The sequence below is a fragment of the Gymnodraco acuticeps genome, unplaced genomic scaffold (genome assembly GCF_902827175.1).
Source record: "Gymnodraco acuticeps unplaced genomic scaffold, fGymAcu1.1, whole genome shotgun sequence".
In the NCBI taxonomy this organism is placed as follows: domain Eukaryota; kingdom Metazoa; phylum Chordata; class Actinopteri; order Perciformes; family Bathydraconidae; genus Gymnodraco; species Gymnodraco acuticeps.
In genome coordinates this window covers 129,266-147,500 of record NW_022990413.1, presented here as the reverse complement: position 1 = coordinate 147,500, position 18,235 = coordinate 129,266, and the positions used below count along the sequence as shown (strand labels likewise).

The 18,235-nt window shown below is 40.1% G+C and overlaps 1 protein-coding gene across 8 annotated transcripts in view; it reads right to left on the bottom strand.

Annotated features, from left to right (window-relative positions):
* LOC117551857 (golgin subfamily A member 6-like protein 22) overlaps positions 1-18,235 on the bottom strand; it is a 103,793-nt gene that overhangs the window by 20,809 nt on the left and 64,749 nt on the right. For 7 of the 8 annotated variants that reach the window (XM_034224922.1, XM_034224923.1, XM_034224926.1 and 4 more), the window contains 6 exons: positions 17,908-18,009; positions 17,617-17,693; positions 17,160-17,304; positions 15,286-15,502; positions 10,001-10,085; positions 7,408-7,519 (listed from right to left, as the gene is read on the bottom strand). In XM_034224922.1, coding sequence (XP_034080813.1) covers positions 7,408-7,519; positions 10,001-10,085; positions 15,286-15,502; positions 17,160-17,304; positions 17,617-17,693; positions 17,908-18,009 — 738 coding nt within the window. The remainder of the gene's footprint in view (positions 1-7,407; positions 7,520-10,000; positions 10,086-15,285; positions 15,503-17,159; positions 17,305-17,616; positions 17,694-17,907; positions 18,010-18,235) is intronic. The other variant, XM_034224924.1, reaches the window with a different exon arrangement.

The following is an 18,235-nucleotide window of genomic DNA, read 5'->3' as shown; positions in this document are numbered from 1 at the left end:
TTATCTACCTGCACCACATACAACCCTGAGCTACAGTTGTACAGTTGACCAGTCATATTTGTAGCACAGTCTATGAGAGAAATTCATGCAACAACTCAAAGGTTTTAGCTTGTGTTCTTTTGCAGCAACAACAATATTTGCTGCAACAAAAAAGTAAATGGACACTCAAATTGCAAACTGAATAGGCTGCCTGAGATGTGAAAGCAAGTCATGAAGAAGACACGTATCTGATGACTAACATCTCACAACATGAGAAAGAATCATACTTTTAATAAGACTCGAGTTAAGGACCTTTCCACAAATACAGTCATCAAGAAAAACTGGGGCAACGACGAAATTAAATCGAGCAAATTATTACATTTTGAAGAGAAAACTGAGTCGGGGTATAAATGTTAACAGCATTTATCAAATAGGAATAAGTATTAGTTGTGATTTCTTTCCTGATTTTGCTGTAGACCAAACCCACACTCTAATACTACAATATTAATTATATACACAAAAATATCAAACTGAACCACTCAAAAAGTGACACACACACACACACACACACACACACACACACACACACACACACACACACACACACACACACACACACACACACACACACACACACACACACACACACACACACACACACACACACACACACACACACACACACACACACACACACACACACACACACACACACACACACACACACACACACACGCACGCACACACGCACGCAGGATGTGTGCTGTAATGACAGTAATTACCTTTAGTCTCACATTAACATCTCCCTCCTGACTGGCGGAGGGATGTAAATCGCGCCACAAGTCTGATGTTGTGATTAGGACTAAATTACGCACCATCACTCTGTTTCTACCAGTGTCAACGGAGGCAGTGGACGGGTGTGTGAGGAAAAGGGGGAGAGTGTGAGGACATTTAGAGAAAAGGGGACAAAGGAGGTGCGATTGCACGCGAGGGGGGAGGAGTAAAGTAGCACACCTGCTTAACATTTAGATTGGTTTTGTTGCACAAATATTTTAGCAGATGATGGGGGCTAAAAGGGGCAACGAAATGCATTTGGGACACACTTATAACCAAGTTGGGCGATACCACTGGTTCTTTCGGGCCTCTGCTGGGGAATATGAGTTAACTGCTGCAGAGCTGGTGAAGGATTTCTGATCTGCTGCAATAGTATTTATCATTTTGATGGTTTATTCTATCATAATAAAGCACAGTCCAGCCCACATTCTGTATTCACAATAGATACAAGATGTGGCTTGAAGTTCATTCTGATCTATAAGTTCAGAAAAAGATTGCATAAAGCGTACCTGCAGACAGAAAAGAAAGAAATTGTGGAGACTTAATGGATTTTCCATCTTTTCTATTCTCCATGGAGCTGTGGACTTGTATCACATTTCACATTAGCTGTCCAGGACAAAAGTGCTTTTTCACTAAAACAGACCGTGCTGTCCAAGGGATAAACATAACTCAAAGTGAACTTTTCTCTGTGAGGAATATGAAGATGAGGATCTAATCAGAAGCAGACAGCCTGCTTGTTGCTACCATAACCATCAAACCGCCAGAGCTGAATACGAGCCATTACTCTGTTCCACTCAGCTCATCAGAGCACATCCTCTCATCAAATTAATGAACACATTTATTGTTAAACACGTTTTTATAAAACATTCATTCATTCTGTCTAATTAAAAGACCCAACAGGCCTGACATCACTTAAATATGCATACTTATCACTCACAGGGTCTGAATTAAAGATCTACAGGCGTGTGTGAGGGTGAGTGTGTGTGTGTGTGTGTGTGTGTGTGTGTGTGTGTGTGTGTGTGTGTGTGTGTGTGTGTGTGTGTGTGTGTGTGTGTGTGTGTGTGTGTGTGTGTGTGTGTGTGTGACGGTAGGAGAGAATGAGCTTTCCTGAGCAGGTCTTCTCACTCTAGGCTTAATGGTGATAATCATGGCATGACCCAACATTAAGACTGCGTGTGCGTGTGTTTGTGTGTGTCCCACTCTCCCTAATGGTGACGATGATGACATGTTCTCCATTAGACTAGTCAGTGGGCCACAGCAGCTCTAGCATATTAATGATGCTGATGATAGCTTCTTTAATTACCCTCGTCTGCTGCCGCATGGCCTCGCTCTTCTCCCCGAGTCCTTTCATCACACACTCTTCTACGCATGCTGCTGGGTTGTTTATCAGTGGCAGACATTATTCAAGTCCCCTATCTATGCATCTAGCCTGCATGAGCAGAACTACATTACCAGGCTCGGTAAAAGTTCATCAGACACTTCCCAGCTAGATGAAGTTCCCACATCTTACTAGGGATCATTTTAATATATCAAGGAAAATTAGAAGACTGAAGACTTAAGTGACCGGCCTGCAACAGTACCAAGCAAAGAACCATTTTAGTTTTATTAATGTTGCTGTATTTTTTTGTCAAGAGCAAAGGCAAGCAACAAACAACTGCCAGCCCTGTTATTATTTCAAAACTAAAATAATATATAGTGACGGGTGGCATTCATTTATAAAAAGTGACTTTCTGCAAGATAATTGATTTGTATGAAACTATTTCTGAATACACAGATATTCTTAGGAAGTTGACATTACATGACGTGTTGTATAACATGAATATCTACTTGATAACATCTCACACAAAAGGAAAAGAAAGTTGTCTTGACTTTGCTAGGTTTCCATTTGTCCATAATATCAAATCATATCAATAATGTTAGTCTTCATCGTTTGCTCAAAGACTGAGATGAAGTTTGAATAGACCAGTGCTACAGAGCTTCTTTGGAGTGTGTGAAGAGGACTTTTAAAAGAGTAAAACTTGCAGCTAAGATGAGATGATGAAATGTTAGCCTTGAATAATTACAATTATAACAATTACTTACAGTTAAATAAGGAGCTGTTGGATGAGTCTCTAGTGTGGTTTGCAGAGACTGATTTTCCCTTATACGTTTCCTTGAGCAAGGTAAAAAGTAAACAGATAAACATGTATAAAAGCAAGGAGTCTGAACTTTGAACAACGGATATGATTTACCCTTGGTTTCTTTCTAAAAAAAAACATGGTAAATACAGTTTTTCAGCACCTGAAGAACAAAAGGTTTCACTAATCCAAGATTTTACATTAAAACTACAATTAATAAAACTTAGCTAAATGTGACCTAAGAACAAGGTACCTATTTAATACCAATAGGCCTAATTAACTTTTTCTTTCTTCCTCTTGCTAACTTTGAAGCATCATGTCTTAAATACATCTAATGAACTTTACACAGTAACTTTGAAGTTTTACCCATTCACAGAGAAAACAGACCTACGGCCTTCTTCAGGTGAAGAAGGACAGCTTGACAGCTAAGAGGGACACAGAGCTATGGAGTTGACGTTGAGAAAAATAGCGGTCGGCGTCTGCTCATTGTCCGTCTCATGCCTTCAGTTGAATGACAAGAGCATAGCTAAAGGAGCTGTGTGTGATGGGACACAAGGACACACATGCACACACACACCGAACAAATACGAAGGCCATTCCATGGTTAAACTTATAATGGTATAACTGAACCACTTATTTGTATTCATCAACTAATCAAATGAGCTTAATGTGTCTTCATCTCAATCATCAGTGCAGCGTGTGTGTGTGTGTGTGTGTGTGTGTGTGTGTGTGTGTGTGTGTGTGTGTGTGTGTGTGTGTGTGTGTGTGTCTTAAAAGGTGTGATCTAGAAGGTAATTTGAAACTAATTAGGCTAGGTCAGGTATAATGTGTGAGATTAATGAACAGATACGAAAGTTCCAGCGACTTCATCAGATCAGATAAAACACTACACACTTGTGTTGGTAAGAGTTCAGCCACATTTCAAATAAAATCAGACCCTTATAGTGTTTGATTAGATAATGGCAACATTCAGAAGCTAAATCATAGCTGTAAGGGTGAATAAAATGTAAAAAAAACTGTAGCAAATCAACTTTTACTCCGATGTGAAAATGCTGTGAAGATTAAAACAGCGTCTTGTTTCCTTTCTGAAAGATATTTAAGCAGCTTTTATCTCGAGGCACCCTGTTGACTCGAAATGATTAAAAGCTACTGCTAATGGTATTTCTGTAGGGTGACTTCAATAGTAGTAAAAGTTTGAGTAGACATTCTCATAAACTTTTGCAATCTGAAAACTATTTTGCGAATTCTCATTAAGACTGTTTGAAACCTTTTGCTCCATGCTTAAGAAGTTGAGGTAAACACACTAATGACTGTGATTGTGTGTGTGTGTGTGTGTGTGTGTGTGTGTGTGTGTGTGTGTGTGTGTGTGTGTGTGTGTGTGTGTGTGTGTGTGTGTGTGTGTGTGTGTGTGTGTGGCAGTCTGGCAGAGAGAAAGAAAAGAGGTTGGAAAGGAGAGAGGTGGGTCTGATCAGTCACAAAAACATGCCTCATGTTTACCACAGCTCGTATCTGAACTGGACTCATGCAGAAGGACATGATCGAGTGTGTGTGTGTTTTTTTGCATGCTGAAAGGCCTCACACACAAGCAAGAAATGAGTGGCAGATAACATGCAAATCCCTTTCTTCATATCAGAAGAGAAACATAAAATGAAAATGCATAAACAGAGCCGGAAAACACAAACAAGGATGACACACACACACACACACACACACACACACACACACACACACACACACACACACACTGTGTATACAAAGACATGCACACAGAGAAAGACAGAGCTATCTGAGGTTCAGCTACTGTGCACCGAGGCAATTTGTAATATAGATTTCCCTCTATAGGCCACTGTAGTGTACCATTTACCATTTCAAACCCTTTGATTTTTTTCACCGCCAGATAATTCATCTTCTGCTGCTCAATAACACAGATTGGGACCTAATGAAGAAGTCATAGTCAGAATGGCCTTCACGCTGATGTTTAAACACTGTCTGGAGTCAAATTCATTGAAAAGCTCATCTGTTGTTGACATGATGGAAGATGGCGAGAATGCAACGAGGGGAGATGTTGGATTGTGTGTACGAATGCATATAACATGCAGATAAGTCAATTACAACTCAAGGAATGTAATACAAATGTTTTATGGATTTAAACAGATCAATATAATGATTTTAACAGCAGTTTGAAAAGTAAAAGAAGAAGGACTTTTTAAAATATTATTTTATTCTATTGACCTGTTTTTATCACTTACATGTAACACAATTGTAATGTTGTACTTTGTCAATGTTGAGCCAATATTAGTTACTTTTGAAATACCAGGTTGATTACTGCGTTGAGTGCCACATTATATTATTTTAGGATATCATTAAAAACGAGGGTTAATAAATGTAGTGGAGTAAAAAGTACATTTGACTCTGAAACGTAGTGTGGTAGACGTATAAATTAGCATGAAATGGAATTAATGGAAGCAGCAACAATATGTCAAAAAAGTAGTTGAATACATTACTCAGTTACGTTCCGCAATTGAAAGAAAAGTATATGTACTAAAAAATCAACAGAGGTTTTTCCAAAATAATGACCATCTGCCAGAGTGAAAGCCTACAACTGACATGGATATCTTTCTGAGCTCTGCGTAAAAACTACCCGATGGAGAGTGGCACTGTCTGCTTCACCCTTATAGAGACTATATGTTGCCGGCTGTTGGAGGCACAGCATGTCGTATTAGCGACTTTATTATTAAGGAATAATTTGACATTTTAGGAAATTAGCTTATTTCCAATCATGCCAAAAGTGATATCAGAAGATCGATAACACTCATTTTTTGTCTGTTAGATATAATTATGAAGTCATCCTGTTAGCTTAGCTTTGCATGAAGGCAAGGCAAGTTTATTTATATAGCACTTTTCAACACAAGGCAATTCAAAGTGCTTTACAAAAAATGAAAGAGATTAAGAAAATGGCATTTAAAATCAGTCATTAAAAAGAAAAGCTAATAAAATAAACATTAAAAGAAAAAATACATGGATAAAAGTTACAGTGCTGTCAATTAAACATTAAAAGAAAAAAGTACATGGATAAAAGTTTCAGTGCAGTCTAAGATATGAATAGTTCAATTAAAAGCAGCGACAAAAAGAAAAGTCTTCAGCCTTGATTTAAAAGTAGTCAGAAATCAGTCAGCCTGGCTTAGTCTGAAGTCAAGTCTCCATTGAAAATCATGGTATTCAACATCAAGAATTGTATACAATATATGTTTGCCACATTGTGATATATCAGAAAGAATATTTAACTCCATGAAAAGTGTAACCAGCCTAATTTCAGCCCAGGGAAGCCGTTAGCCTCTACACAGAAGAAACAGAGTTTGACTTTATGTTTGAGAGTTCAAACACAGGTAGCCATTGCCATGTTCTCTTCATGCAAGACTTTACAAACCTGTGAAATGTGCTGCTATATATTTAATCCATAGAATGTATGTTTAATCAGAAATTGTACAATAAAAAAAAGATGGCCAGTCGCACAGAAAAGGCAGAGATGAAAGGCCTTTCTCTACACTGGCTACTGACCGACCAATCAGCCGTCCTAAGTCAGAGTCTCACTGGCCTTGGGCTATCACTATTGTCAAACCCTGGTGCACGAATGTTAAGAGAAAAAAGCAGAGCCACACTATGTGGGCTGCATTATTCACAAGGACAGGGTGAAAAAAAGAGTAAGGTGAGGAAGAACGAGAGAAAGAAACGGAGAGAGAGGAAGACATGTGTGAAAGAAAGAGTGAGAGACAGAGGAAGAAACTTTAAGAAGAATTTGAACAAAATGCAAAATCAGGATCCGAGAGAGCATCGCTGTGCACGGCAGCTTAAGAAGGAATTCAAAGTTTGTCGAATCTAAATGAACATCAGTTCCCTGTCCTGGCTTTACCCTTAATTATCCATTCTGCCTTTGTACGGCGGCGGCTCAGCTCTGACAACCGCTCTCCCCCGAGACCCCCCCCCTCCTCCGCTCCCAGCCAGAACATTAGGGAATATCAGGGAATATTACACCCAGGAATTAACGCTCCAAATCACCTTGCCAGGTTTAGGTCCCGCATGCACCCCTCCTTCTCTTGGACAAGATAATCCGGGCTCTAGCACCGGATATATGCCACTAATCATCAAAAAGGTAAGGGTGGGGGTGTAGGGAGAGAGAAGAGGAGGAGAGGAGAGGAAGACCTTGGAGGGCATGGGAGGAGAGGAAACCTTAACAAATCTGTGTTGGTGTAGTATACTAGCTGACTTATTTTGACCTAAAGTACAAAAAGGGCAGCTACAGAAACTAGTGCACTAACTGGCAGAAGGATTACATTTAAATAATATTTAGTGGTAACATTGGGAAACCTTTCTGTGATTATTGACAGTATCTCAATGCTTTAATTGACACTTTGCCAAGAGAGATTAAACACTGTGAATTATTTGCGGAGCGATGTCACTCAGGTGTGTATTTATTTACCTGTTCTTGCGCTTCCTGCTTCTCCCGCTCTGCCTCCAGTTTGTGATCGACAGCCTGCTGAAGATTCCTCTTGAGCTCCAAAACCTCAGACTCCAGCCTCACAGCCACAGACCTGCACACACACAAAACATCTGCTCAAATATATGCTAAAAGAAAGGAAATGTAAACTTTCATTTCATTTACTTTGTTACCTCTTTACACGTAATTGTATTAGATTAGCAATATTATAAAGTTCATCTTACTTAATAAACTGAACTAACATTAACTTAACAAAGATGTACATTTTTAATAAACTGATAATACATTTAAAAATAAATATGTAAATTGTAGAATAGATCTCATTTAGTTTTTCAAATGTATCCTAAAAGTAGGTTTAATAATAATAATCATTGAATATATTTTCACTTTTTGGATTATTTATAACAAAAAACTAATCCTCAACACTTATGGATTTAAAAATATAAGTTTTTTAAAAAAAATCCAGATATGTAGGAGTGTTTAACTTAGGCCCAGAAAGTGTGAGTGTGCGTGTGTGTGTGTGTGTGTGTGTGTGTGTGTGTGTGTGTGTGTGCGTGTGTGTATGAGTGTGTGTGGCAGCCGAGCTAAGGGAATGTGAAGGGGATCAATATGAGGGGGTCTATTCCTGCCACGCAACTGTGCGTATGTGTGTATGTGAGTCAGTTAGTGTCTGCAAGTGTGTGTGTGTGTGTGTGTGTGTGTGTGTGTGTGTACGTACATGTGTGCGAGCCAGTTTGTATGTGTGCCAGCTGCCCTGGCTACAGCGAGATCAATACGACAAATGATTACCATTTCCACAAACCTCCCTCCATAGCCTCGCTCCGGCCGCTCAGCGAGCCTCAACACCCACGCCAACATTCACTCACACACAAACACACGCACCAAAACAAACCGCCCCCTCTCTTGACCCACACCTCTGAAAGCAAATGTAGAAGCCTACAAGTTTATTAATAGTAAAAAAAGATTTGGGCCTAGTAGAAGAGAAAGTTTTGGGACGGTTGATACTTTATAGATTTTACAGTTAAAGCAAGAATGACTATGCAGGGAAAGACCACAAAGTCAGCGTTTCATTTCGTTTTGATTGGAATTTGTGTTAAATTGACACATAATAAAATACAAAAACATGAACAATATCTACCCCTGTCTCTATCATTTATTTATTTTTCAGTTGAAAGATTCAACTTTTAAGGTAGCAACTATCATGATTGTATTATTGATGTACCTACCGTTTGTTCCCTCTGTTAATCAATTGATCCATTCATTTATTTGTCAAAAAAGCGTGAAAATTATCTGTCATTTAAAAAAAGTTATTTGTTTGAATGAAATGTTTTGCCCACTTCAGAGACCAATCATTTAAGGCACTCAATTTATAATATACAGAATTATATAATAAACAGATAATTTCAGCTCAAATGAAAATTACTTTTATTGGAAAGTGGACAAAAGCTATTCTCAAATAAACATCCTCAAAGTACTGTTTTCATCATAAAATGATACGAGAAAGTCCATTTTGCCAGCTGTGAGGGACACCCATCAACATCTCGAACATTTCAATATATTATCTTTTTAAATGATTAATAAAAGAATATATAAACAAATTCACGAGTTGACTTTCCGTCCGTGTCTCAACAGACAGGATAATAATGTTGCAGCACTGAACTTAAACTGATAGAAACAGAGTAACTCAGGGGTAGTAAAAGCTGAAGCAGAGCGGCCAAAACAAAAAGGAAAGAGAATGCGTGATGGATTGGTCCGTGGAGAGAACACATGATAGGATGAACAGCGAGGGAGAGAGAAAGGGAAGAAAGAGAGGAGGCATCCTGTGGAGAAAGGAGGGGATTTCCCACAGCACAGATGGAAGCCATTAGTATGGTGTTGTTGCTTAAAAACCTTTCATGTCTTTGCAGTTATTAGATAATACCGGGTTAACGGTAAACAGCATGATTCTGCAAATGGATATATAATGTGCAGAAAACAGCTATTGTTTTCCCATTCACCACCTCAAATTGGTAATAAAATGCAATAATTCAGAAAGTAACCTATAAAGTCTCCTACAGAGTTTTGACGATAAAAACTGCTCCACAAGAAACTCCCAAAGACGGCGACCGTTGCAGTGAGGTCATGTCGAAGCCAAAGCCACAACCACAACTATGCGCACAAACAGACACACACAAACACACACTCTACTGGGTGATACATGCGTGCTGATGTCATCACCGCAGCTCTTGTAACACACAGGGGTCAACCGGGGGTCTCGCCTCTGAACTCTGAACTCCACGACCTAACATCTGCTTACCTACCGTGTCCCATCGATACACATTTTGTTAGATTAACTCAGGAACAGAACCATTTTTTTTTGCTTTGGGATATCTAAATCCTTGGATAGAACAAAACTTTTTTGACTCTCTTAAACAGTATTTAGAGCTTAGGGCCGTTCTGTTTAACACATGTACAGCCTACTGTGCAACGCACTAATACAAAACTAAATGTTTTTGATTACTGTGCTTACACAAGGGACGATGGGAAATGGGATAACAGAGGAAGCTCCTGCTCTCCCCCTCTTTTCCCTTCTTACCTTATTTTCCCCTCTGCTAGCTTTCCCTCATTCAGGCACCCCTCCATCCGCCTCGCCTCCTCTGCACGGGCTGCCAACTCCTCCTCTGAGCAGGAGAGAGAGAGGACAGACAGAAAAGTGTGAGATAAAGAGCAACAGTTCACATCAGTGGCTCTAATTCTGCATTCATTAGAGAGAAGGTTTCATTTAAATGGCCATATGACAAAAATACATTTGAAATATGTCAGATAGCGCTTGAGGTTGTTTTAATTGTATGAAAAGAAAGAAATATGTAACATGAGTATAGATAGTACTTGACATTCTCCAGCACACCAAGGTGAATATGATGATTTACAAAACATGCATACTATACAGAGGGGATATTTATTCTCGTCAGCATGAGAGGGAAAATGTGAGCCTTCAAAGCCAAACGAAATCCGCCACAGAGTCACTAGACGCTTTTCAGAGGCAGAAAGTGTTGCACTGCTTGCTCTTAGACAAGACAGCAGCCCTTTTGGTGGTAGACAAAAGGAGCGCTCCCTGACTCGGTCAATAGATGGCACTCTTTACCTTGAGCAAACCACTGGAGCTCCCACTCCTGACTGCGTCCCTTCAATCACATTCCCTTTTCAGCCTTTCCTCAGTCTACATGCAATAAAACCCCATTGTCCTACACTTAGTAGTTTAGCGCATTGAGCAGATGCATAATAAACTGACAGTCCGGCTCCTTGCTTGGGTTTGCTTTCTCAGACCCTTCTCAGTTTGAATTTAAAATGTAGGATTTCCTCTTTTTTTTTGTTCTGCGTGCTGTTTTGTGAGTCAATGTTTCTTCATCGCTCTTAAAACCTTTTCACTAAATTCAGTATTCATTGAATATAACATAAACTGTCAGCCATCGCTGGCCAAGGCTAGTGAATATTGAGGAGGTGTGCGCGCTGAATATGTAGAGGTGTGTGTGTTGAATATTTACAGGACGGACCTTGACTTTGTGGGTGAGCCTGTGTGTTTGATTGTGTGAAATAGAAATAGAGAAATGTTAAGTGTATTTCTGTAATGCTTTTAGCGCCGCACCCTGTGATGGTGGGATAGACAGAATAAGGGGGAAGCTAAAACCAATACTAGAAACGAGGAAACAGAGAACATAAAATCAAAATTTAATAAAACTATGATTAATTTATGGTTGTGCAGCATCCAAACTGTTTAAAATAAAGCCCTCAGAAAATTGAAACTGCTAAATATTTAACGATACACAGACACTTTTATTTGTGTGTGTGCCTGCCTTGGCTATTTCCCTGAATCTCAAGGTGAAAGTTTGTTATGAATCTCAATAATCAATAAAAGGAGAGATGTGAAAACTTGAGGTGGGATCAAATTCGCATTCAAGGCATTAGTTTTGAGGTGACCTCAGTGACACTTCCCGCCAGGGGAGGCCACAGAGAGAGCAATTAGCTGCAAAGACTGACCGTTTACACAAACGCTCCTATTTGCACCAAAACACACACAACAGGCAGAGATACACACACCGATGAAACCCACACGAAATATTAAGTGAAAAGACAAACAGCTTTCCTTATAAAGAAATCTAGAAATATGAAAACAAACAAAAGTAGAAAGCAGGAAACACAGACAAATAGATAAGATGTGTGGTATATTGAGCTTATTTTGATGATAAAATACTGCCAACGTTAAACCAGGATCCGCCGAGGATTTCTCAACAATCAATTCTCCTTAATAGCTTGAGATAGTCCATACTGTGAGGCCCGGGGTCTTTTTACATCTGGCTTCAGAGTTAAGTTATGACATTAGTCCACAATCGAAGATCTTGGGTCTCTCACTTTCTTGACCTTTTTATTCTGGCTTCACAACTTAAGGTCTGACATTAGTTCTTATCTAACTCTCTCTCGATCTCTCAATGCCTTCAAACGCGCTTCAAAGTCCGTCATATAGTGTCGGTTTATAATCACAGATCTGCGGTCAGATTACCCCGCTCTCACGGCTAACCTTTAACATGAGAGGGACGAAAACCCGGCTCACCCTGAATCAGTGGTCGGGCCCTGCCCGGCCCTCATAAAAGCTTCATAAGGCTTCATAGGGGCTTCCTTTGGCTTTGTTGGGGGATTCGTAGCGGGCTAAGGTGCTCTCGGGAGACGTCCCAAAGCATCCCAAGACTCTCCCGCTCTCTTTCTGAAGTTTCACGGGCTTGCAACACTGCTGTTGGGTAAAAGCCAAAAGGTGCAGCCGCACACCGTCATGCACTCAAATACACCACGAGAAGAAGAAAAAAAACACTCACGAAGACAAAGAGTAACACACAAGTAGAATCTAAAACTCACACACACATGCACCCCAACACACTCCCCTCTTGCTCTCTGCTCTCCGCTTTATTTACAATCCTCTGGCAGCGGTACAAGGGCCCGGGGCTATAACACACGGCACCTAATGCTCAAACTGCCAGGTAATCTCATGTCTGACATCCCCCTTTGATAGAAACTGATCAATAGACTCTTGTAAAGGAGTCATTTTCTCTGATGTTTCTACCAACCACTTCTCTCCATCGCCATCTCTCTCCCCTTCTCTCCTTTTCTCTCTCCCCCCCTCTTCTCTTTTATTAGCCATACATTTATAATTCATATTACAGCGGGGCTGAGTTTGCTCTGAGACAAAGGGGGGCTTCTTTGTGTAATAAAGAACAATGGTGGTGAAATGATGGGGAGAAATGCCAGTGTTTGCTGCTGGTTCCGGTGAACAACAGTTTTGGGGATCGATAGAGTGTGAAATGGGATTATAGCTAGTAATAGAGGTGAATTGGAGGAGAGAGGCCTGTGCACGTGTGCGTCCGGGGATCCAGCAGCACACACACATGCACGCACGCATACGCACACACATGCACGATAATGATTTCATCATCTTTAGGCAGATGCACATCAGCAGCACAGAGGGGTGGTAATATCGCATTTCTGTTTTTGTGGAAGTGTGGAAATATGGATATTGTGTTTTTGTTTATGCTGTTATTTCATTTGTTGTCAAGGAGCATCACATTTATATCACATTACGGCCAACCTAACAACGCATCTTATTTAACATGCAAGATGACACCATGAGTCATATTTGAATATTTCAAACATCCATCCCTGCTTGAATTTCATAGGTAGGTGCTAAAGAAAACAATTTAGCAGCCATTTAGAATACACTACATGCAGTTTCATCTGAATCTGATATGTTACGTAACCTCATATATAAAACGTGTTGCCGGTACGGAGTCTTACTTTTCAGAATGATGCCACATATCAGTTTTAATTCACGTCAAATTAAGTATATATATATACTGTAAATGTTACACCGTCTACATCAATATATGAACTGTACACTGGCTTTCTCTTGCTCCATGTGTAGTTTAAAAAGTGTTACTATTTTTAAGAAAGGGAATATCTAGTAAAATAAGAGTCATACAGAAAATGCGAGTGACATTGAATTTGACACATACAGTCATATGCCACTTTTAAAGACTTTCGTTCCTCTCCTTTTTAATCACCCTCTTCTCCTTCCCCGTCTCTCCTGCCACAGTCTGATTGAATCCAGCTGCCTTCAGCCGCTTCAATCATCCACATGACACTCCTCCTCCTATCCTCTGTTTCTTTCCTCCTTTGACATTCCCTCCATCCGGCCACAGAGACCTTTTAATATAATATCCATCATTTTCCCAGCTACAGTTATGTTTACGCCCAGTTTACTGTAGCATTCATGCAACATGTCAGCCGTTTCCCAGCAGCAAACAACTTTACAAGTGAAAATGCCATCAAAAAACATCAATTTGGTAATCATTCCGGCAGTTAAATATTATACTCTGTAATTGTACTGTCTTGCGAAGAAGAAGAGGCACACATATAATGGAAATCCAATTATTTGTCCCTTTTAACAGAACATAAAATATTGAAACTAAGTAAATTGTGGTTTTGATGGAAATTCACTTGTTATTTATCTCATTATTCTTAATGTATACCTCTTAGTTGTTGACCATATAATCTGCATTTGAACCGGTTTATTTTCATACTCTTCCACACCCTAAACTATATCTACTGTTATCAAGCAACACAAAGAATCATCACCACTCAAGGAGCCTTTTTCACAATGCAAATAAAGAGCCTGGACAAGGGCTTCATGTTAATAAAAAGGCCTTTTGTTCACAACAGTCATTTCTCAAGCTGACTCCTCACCCAGTCCATTCAGGCTGCAGCTATATCAAGGTAAACAATTCCCCCTTTGTTATAATAATAATCTTTATTCTTCATAAGTCATTACAATGGGCTTTACATAGCTGGATTGTATTTTCTGGAGGTAAAAGCTGAATAATATGTGGTTCTGTGTGGAGCGTGGAGTTGAGGGTTTTTGATCACAGACAAAGGCCGAGCCACACAGCGTTGTCCTTCTGTCTCTATCTTGTTAATGAGCAGTGTTCAGCGAGCAAGCCCGCCACTGTCTGCCACAGAGAGAGACCTCAGATTCATCTCTCTGCGGACAATAGGTGAATGTGTGTGTGTTTGTACCTCCGAGAGCCAGTGTGTATCTGCTAATTAAAGCAGGGGGAGTTGGGAGAAATGACCCTGTGTGTTTGTATGCGAGGTGTTTGCCTGGCGTGACCGTGGATGTGTACGTTAATTCTTAATGAGACATTTCTGTGCCCAGTGAGACCCAGCCATCACCATTCCTGCACTGACACACTACTACAAAGGCCACCATCGCACACACATGCACACATAAACCAAGAACATTACCATACCGCTAAAGCAGTGTGCCATTAAATCAAACCTCTATCTCCTGGTGTGTGTGTGTGTGTGTGTGTGTGTGTGTGTGTGTGTGTGTGTGTGTGTGTGTGTGTGTGTGTGTGTGTGTGTGTGTGTGTGTGTGTTTGAGATAACATTGCGTGCAGACACACAGGAACTGAATCGCCACACTGCTGCACCACTGCTGGCTAATTTGAGCTAACAGATCGAGCTAACAGCAGTGGAGCTGGTTCAAAACAAAAGGCAGGGCTCATTGTACAGTATATGTTATTATAAAATGCTTAAGGATGTGCCAAGATTGTTGTTATAGAGCATTATAAATATGAATGATGGGTTTAAAGTATTATTTTAGAGTGCTATAAGCAAATTATAACAACAAATAAGCTATATATAATGCATTATAGGGTCACAGAATGTGTTGTCAAAATCTCTCTATATGCATCTACACTTTAAGAGTATGTTATTTGTTGTTGGATAAACAGACAGATGGGTGGATACATGATATTTGCATTCCCTGATTGCTACCTGTCACTTGCTGCTTGCTGCGTAGCTCCTCCATTTCTCGGCTCAACTGTCTGACACAAGCGCTCAGACTCTGTTTCTCTCTGATGGCGCTCCTCCTCTTCTCCTCCTCCTTCAGTATCTCCTCCTGAAGCCTCTGCGTCTCCTCTCTCTGAACCTCCACCTCTCGTCTGGCCTCCTTCAGCTCCTCCTCTGACTGTCTGAGAAGTGCCACATGTACCTGCAGCGGGAGTAAAGGACCAAGAGGAGTAGTGAATAAGTGACTGAGTTTTTAAGCACACACTCAAGCAGCTTTTGTGGCCCTGTTCAGATCAAGCATCTCGCTGGATTTTGTCTAGGAGGCACTTCACACTTGACATAAAAGGAGCCGAAAATGTGAATTGAGTGGCGACTTATTATTAGATTTTTCCTTCCATACTTACATCTGCTGTTATCCATGGGCAACCTTGAGTGAAACTTTAAAATACAAATTACGTTTTCACCTTGATCATAGAGCTAGAGAAGGTGGTGGACATTTGGTAGCAGATGCTTACTTTAAAATAATATGCAAGCCTTTTGGCAAATCAATTGTGCTTGGAAGGGTCATGCTGTAGTGAACTTTGAAAGCTTCAGAAGTCCTTCACAGGAGTTCTTCGTACACGTATGTTCCAACACCACATACTGTACGGTATGAAGAGGTGCTCCTGAGTTTAAACAAATAATGTATGTATTGAAAGTAACATGTAGCTAGTTGCATGTAATGGCATTGTGTACTATTTAAATGTAGTTGTGTTTGGGTTATATGTGAACATATCTTGGTTAAAAAGCTTATATATCGAATATAAAAGGTATTCTGTTCCATCTTCTTAAGTCTTCTAAATCACTGTTGAGAAGTTTACACTGACTGGTTTAAATGTATGTTTTTAGGGACTTTTTTGCTTTATTTTGCTTTTTTAGAAAAGTAATTAAATGTACAAAGTTACAATAGTTCATAGAAATTAAAGTCCTAACTTTATTTAATACATTTTAACAAGTTCTTCTAGCCTTTACATGTATCCTCCCACGACAGTCATTGTGATGTGTCTCAGCTATTAGGGCTGGATAAATGACCACCACCTAACAGCAAGAGGAAAATATTCACAATTGCTAATGGGTGTGTGTGTGTGAGAATTAATGTGTGTGCATGCATATGATTTTGTAAGCATGATATGTCTATCACTTGTATGTGCCAGAGGACGCATAATTAATGTGTAAAATCAAATGTTCCCACTTGCACCTACGCATCAAGACCACACACACACACACACACACACACACACACACACACACACACACACACACACACACACACACACACACACACACACACACACACACACACACACACACACACACACACACACACACACACACACACACACACACACACACACACACACACACACACACACACACACACACACACACACACACACACACACACACACACACACACACACACAGTGATGTGACTATGACTGCCAGCAATGTTGGCACTCTGCCAGGCTACAGTCACCACTTTGAGTAATTTGAATATTTAGTGTCCCATTGAGCTCTTAATTGGAGTCAATTTCACCAGCCTTGGCACATTTGGTGCTTTAATTAATGGCGAAGCAATTTGTTTGCCAGGCTATCACGGGACAATCACATGAGTGGTGGGTGTGTGGAGCCCGTGAAGGTGGGTTGAGTACTTCCTCTTTGGGAACTTGAACTGAATCTCCAGCTTGTGTTCCTAGCCTGAGATGCCAACCATTTAAAACTGTGGATAGGGTTCGTAACACAATAGCAAAGGGGGAAAAAAGTTCAGATTACAAGAGGCTATGTCAGGTCAAAATACATATCATACTTGACATGAATACCTTTTGAGTGTCAGCCAGCTCAAGCTCTACGCGTGTCACTTCATTTTTCAGATGAATCGCTTCCTGTTCCAGCTGGCTGCGATCGATCACGTGCGTATGGTGGGACGCGAGAAGACTTCTCTTCAGACAGACTTTATCCTGAGCTCTTTGGGGAGAAGAGCAAAGAATGACTGCCTTGTAAGGAATGCAAAGCAGCAGTGAAAGAGCAACATGTCTGCAATAAGACAAAATGTAACCAGATAACAGATTAGCTAAATTAAAAGAAAATGATTTGACTAGATTATGTTAAATTGTCCATGTGACATATAGTGTGCTACTGTGCACCATTTGGCAAGCAGACTGTTAAGAGAATGAGAGAGGGGAGGAGGAGGCAGATGGGAAGGGCATGAGAGGAGAGACAAGGACAGGAAGGGAGATCAGCAGAGGAGAATGAGAGTTTTATAGACTCAGTTATTACTGTCTCTCTAGCTCTGACTTCATCTGAAGAATAGCCTTTTCACACCGCGCAAGGCTCTCAACCTGCTCCGTGCAGCGCTGTAAAACACAAAGAATGAAACAAGTGGTTGCTGGAATGTAGCTTCATTTTCTTTCATGTAAATCTGAAACTCACTTTATGTCAAACTCTGTTTTCATATGTATCTACATGAGACAAAGGGCATTTCATATCCAACTACTTTAACTGGATATATTCTTGTGGTTAAAAATATGCACCTCTGTAATGCGTGTACAGTAACATGTGTGACCTCACCTTCTGTAGCTGCTGATGGTGTTTTAGTTGGTGAACGTACTCCTCGTCCGAATGGGAATGACTCTGTTGAAAAAGCTTTAGGTCACACTCCAACATCAGTTTCTATGAAAAAGTGAAGGTAGAGAGAAATGAGAGAAATAACAGGAAGAAAAAACCTGACTTAAAATCAAACAATGTCAATAAAACTGACATAAAGTAAAATGGCTAAATATATGAAACTATAAAAACTGATGGCTTACAGGGGATAAGGAATTATTATAGTAAAAGAACATATGTGATTAAAATACTTTCTGGTAGGGTGTATTTATAATTTAGATCCCCAGATCCA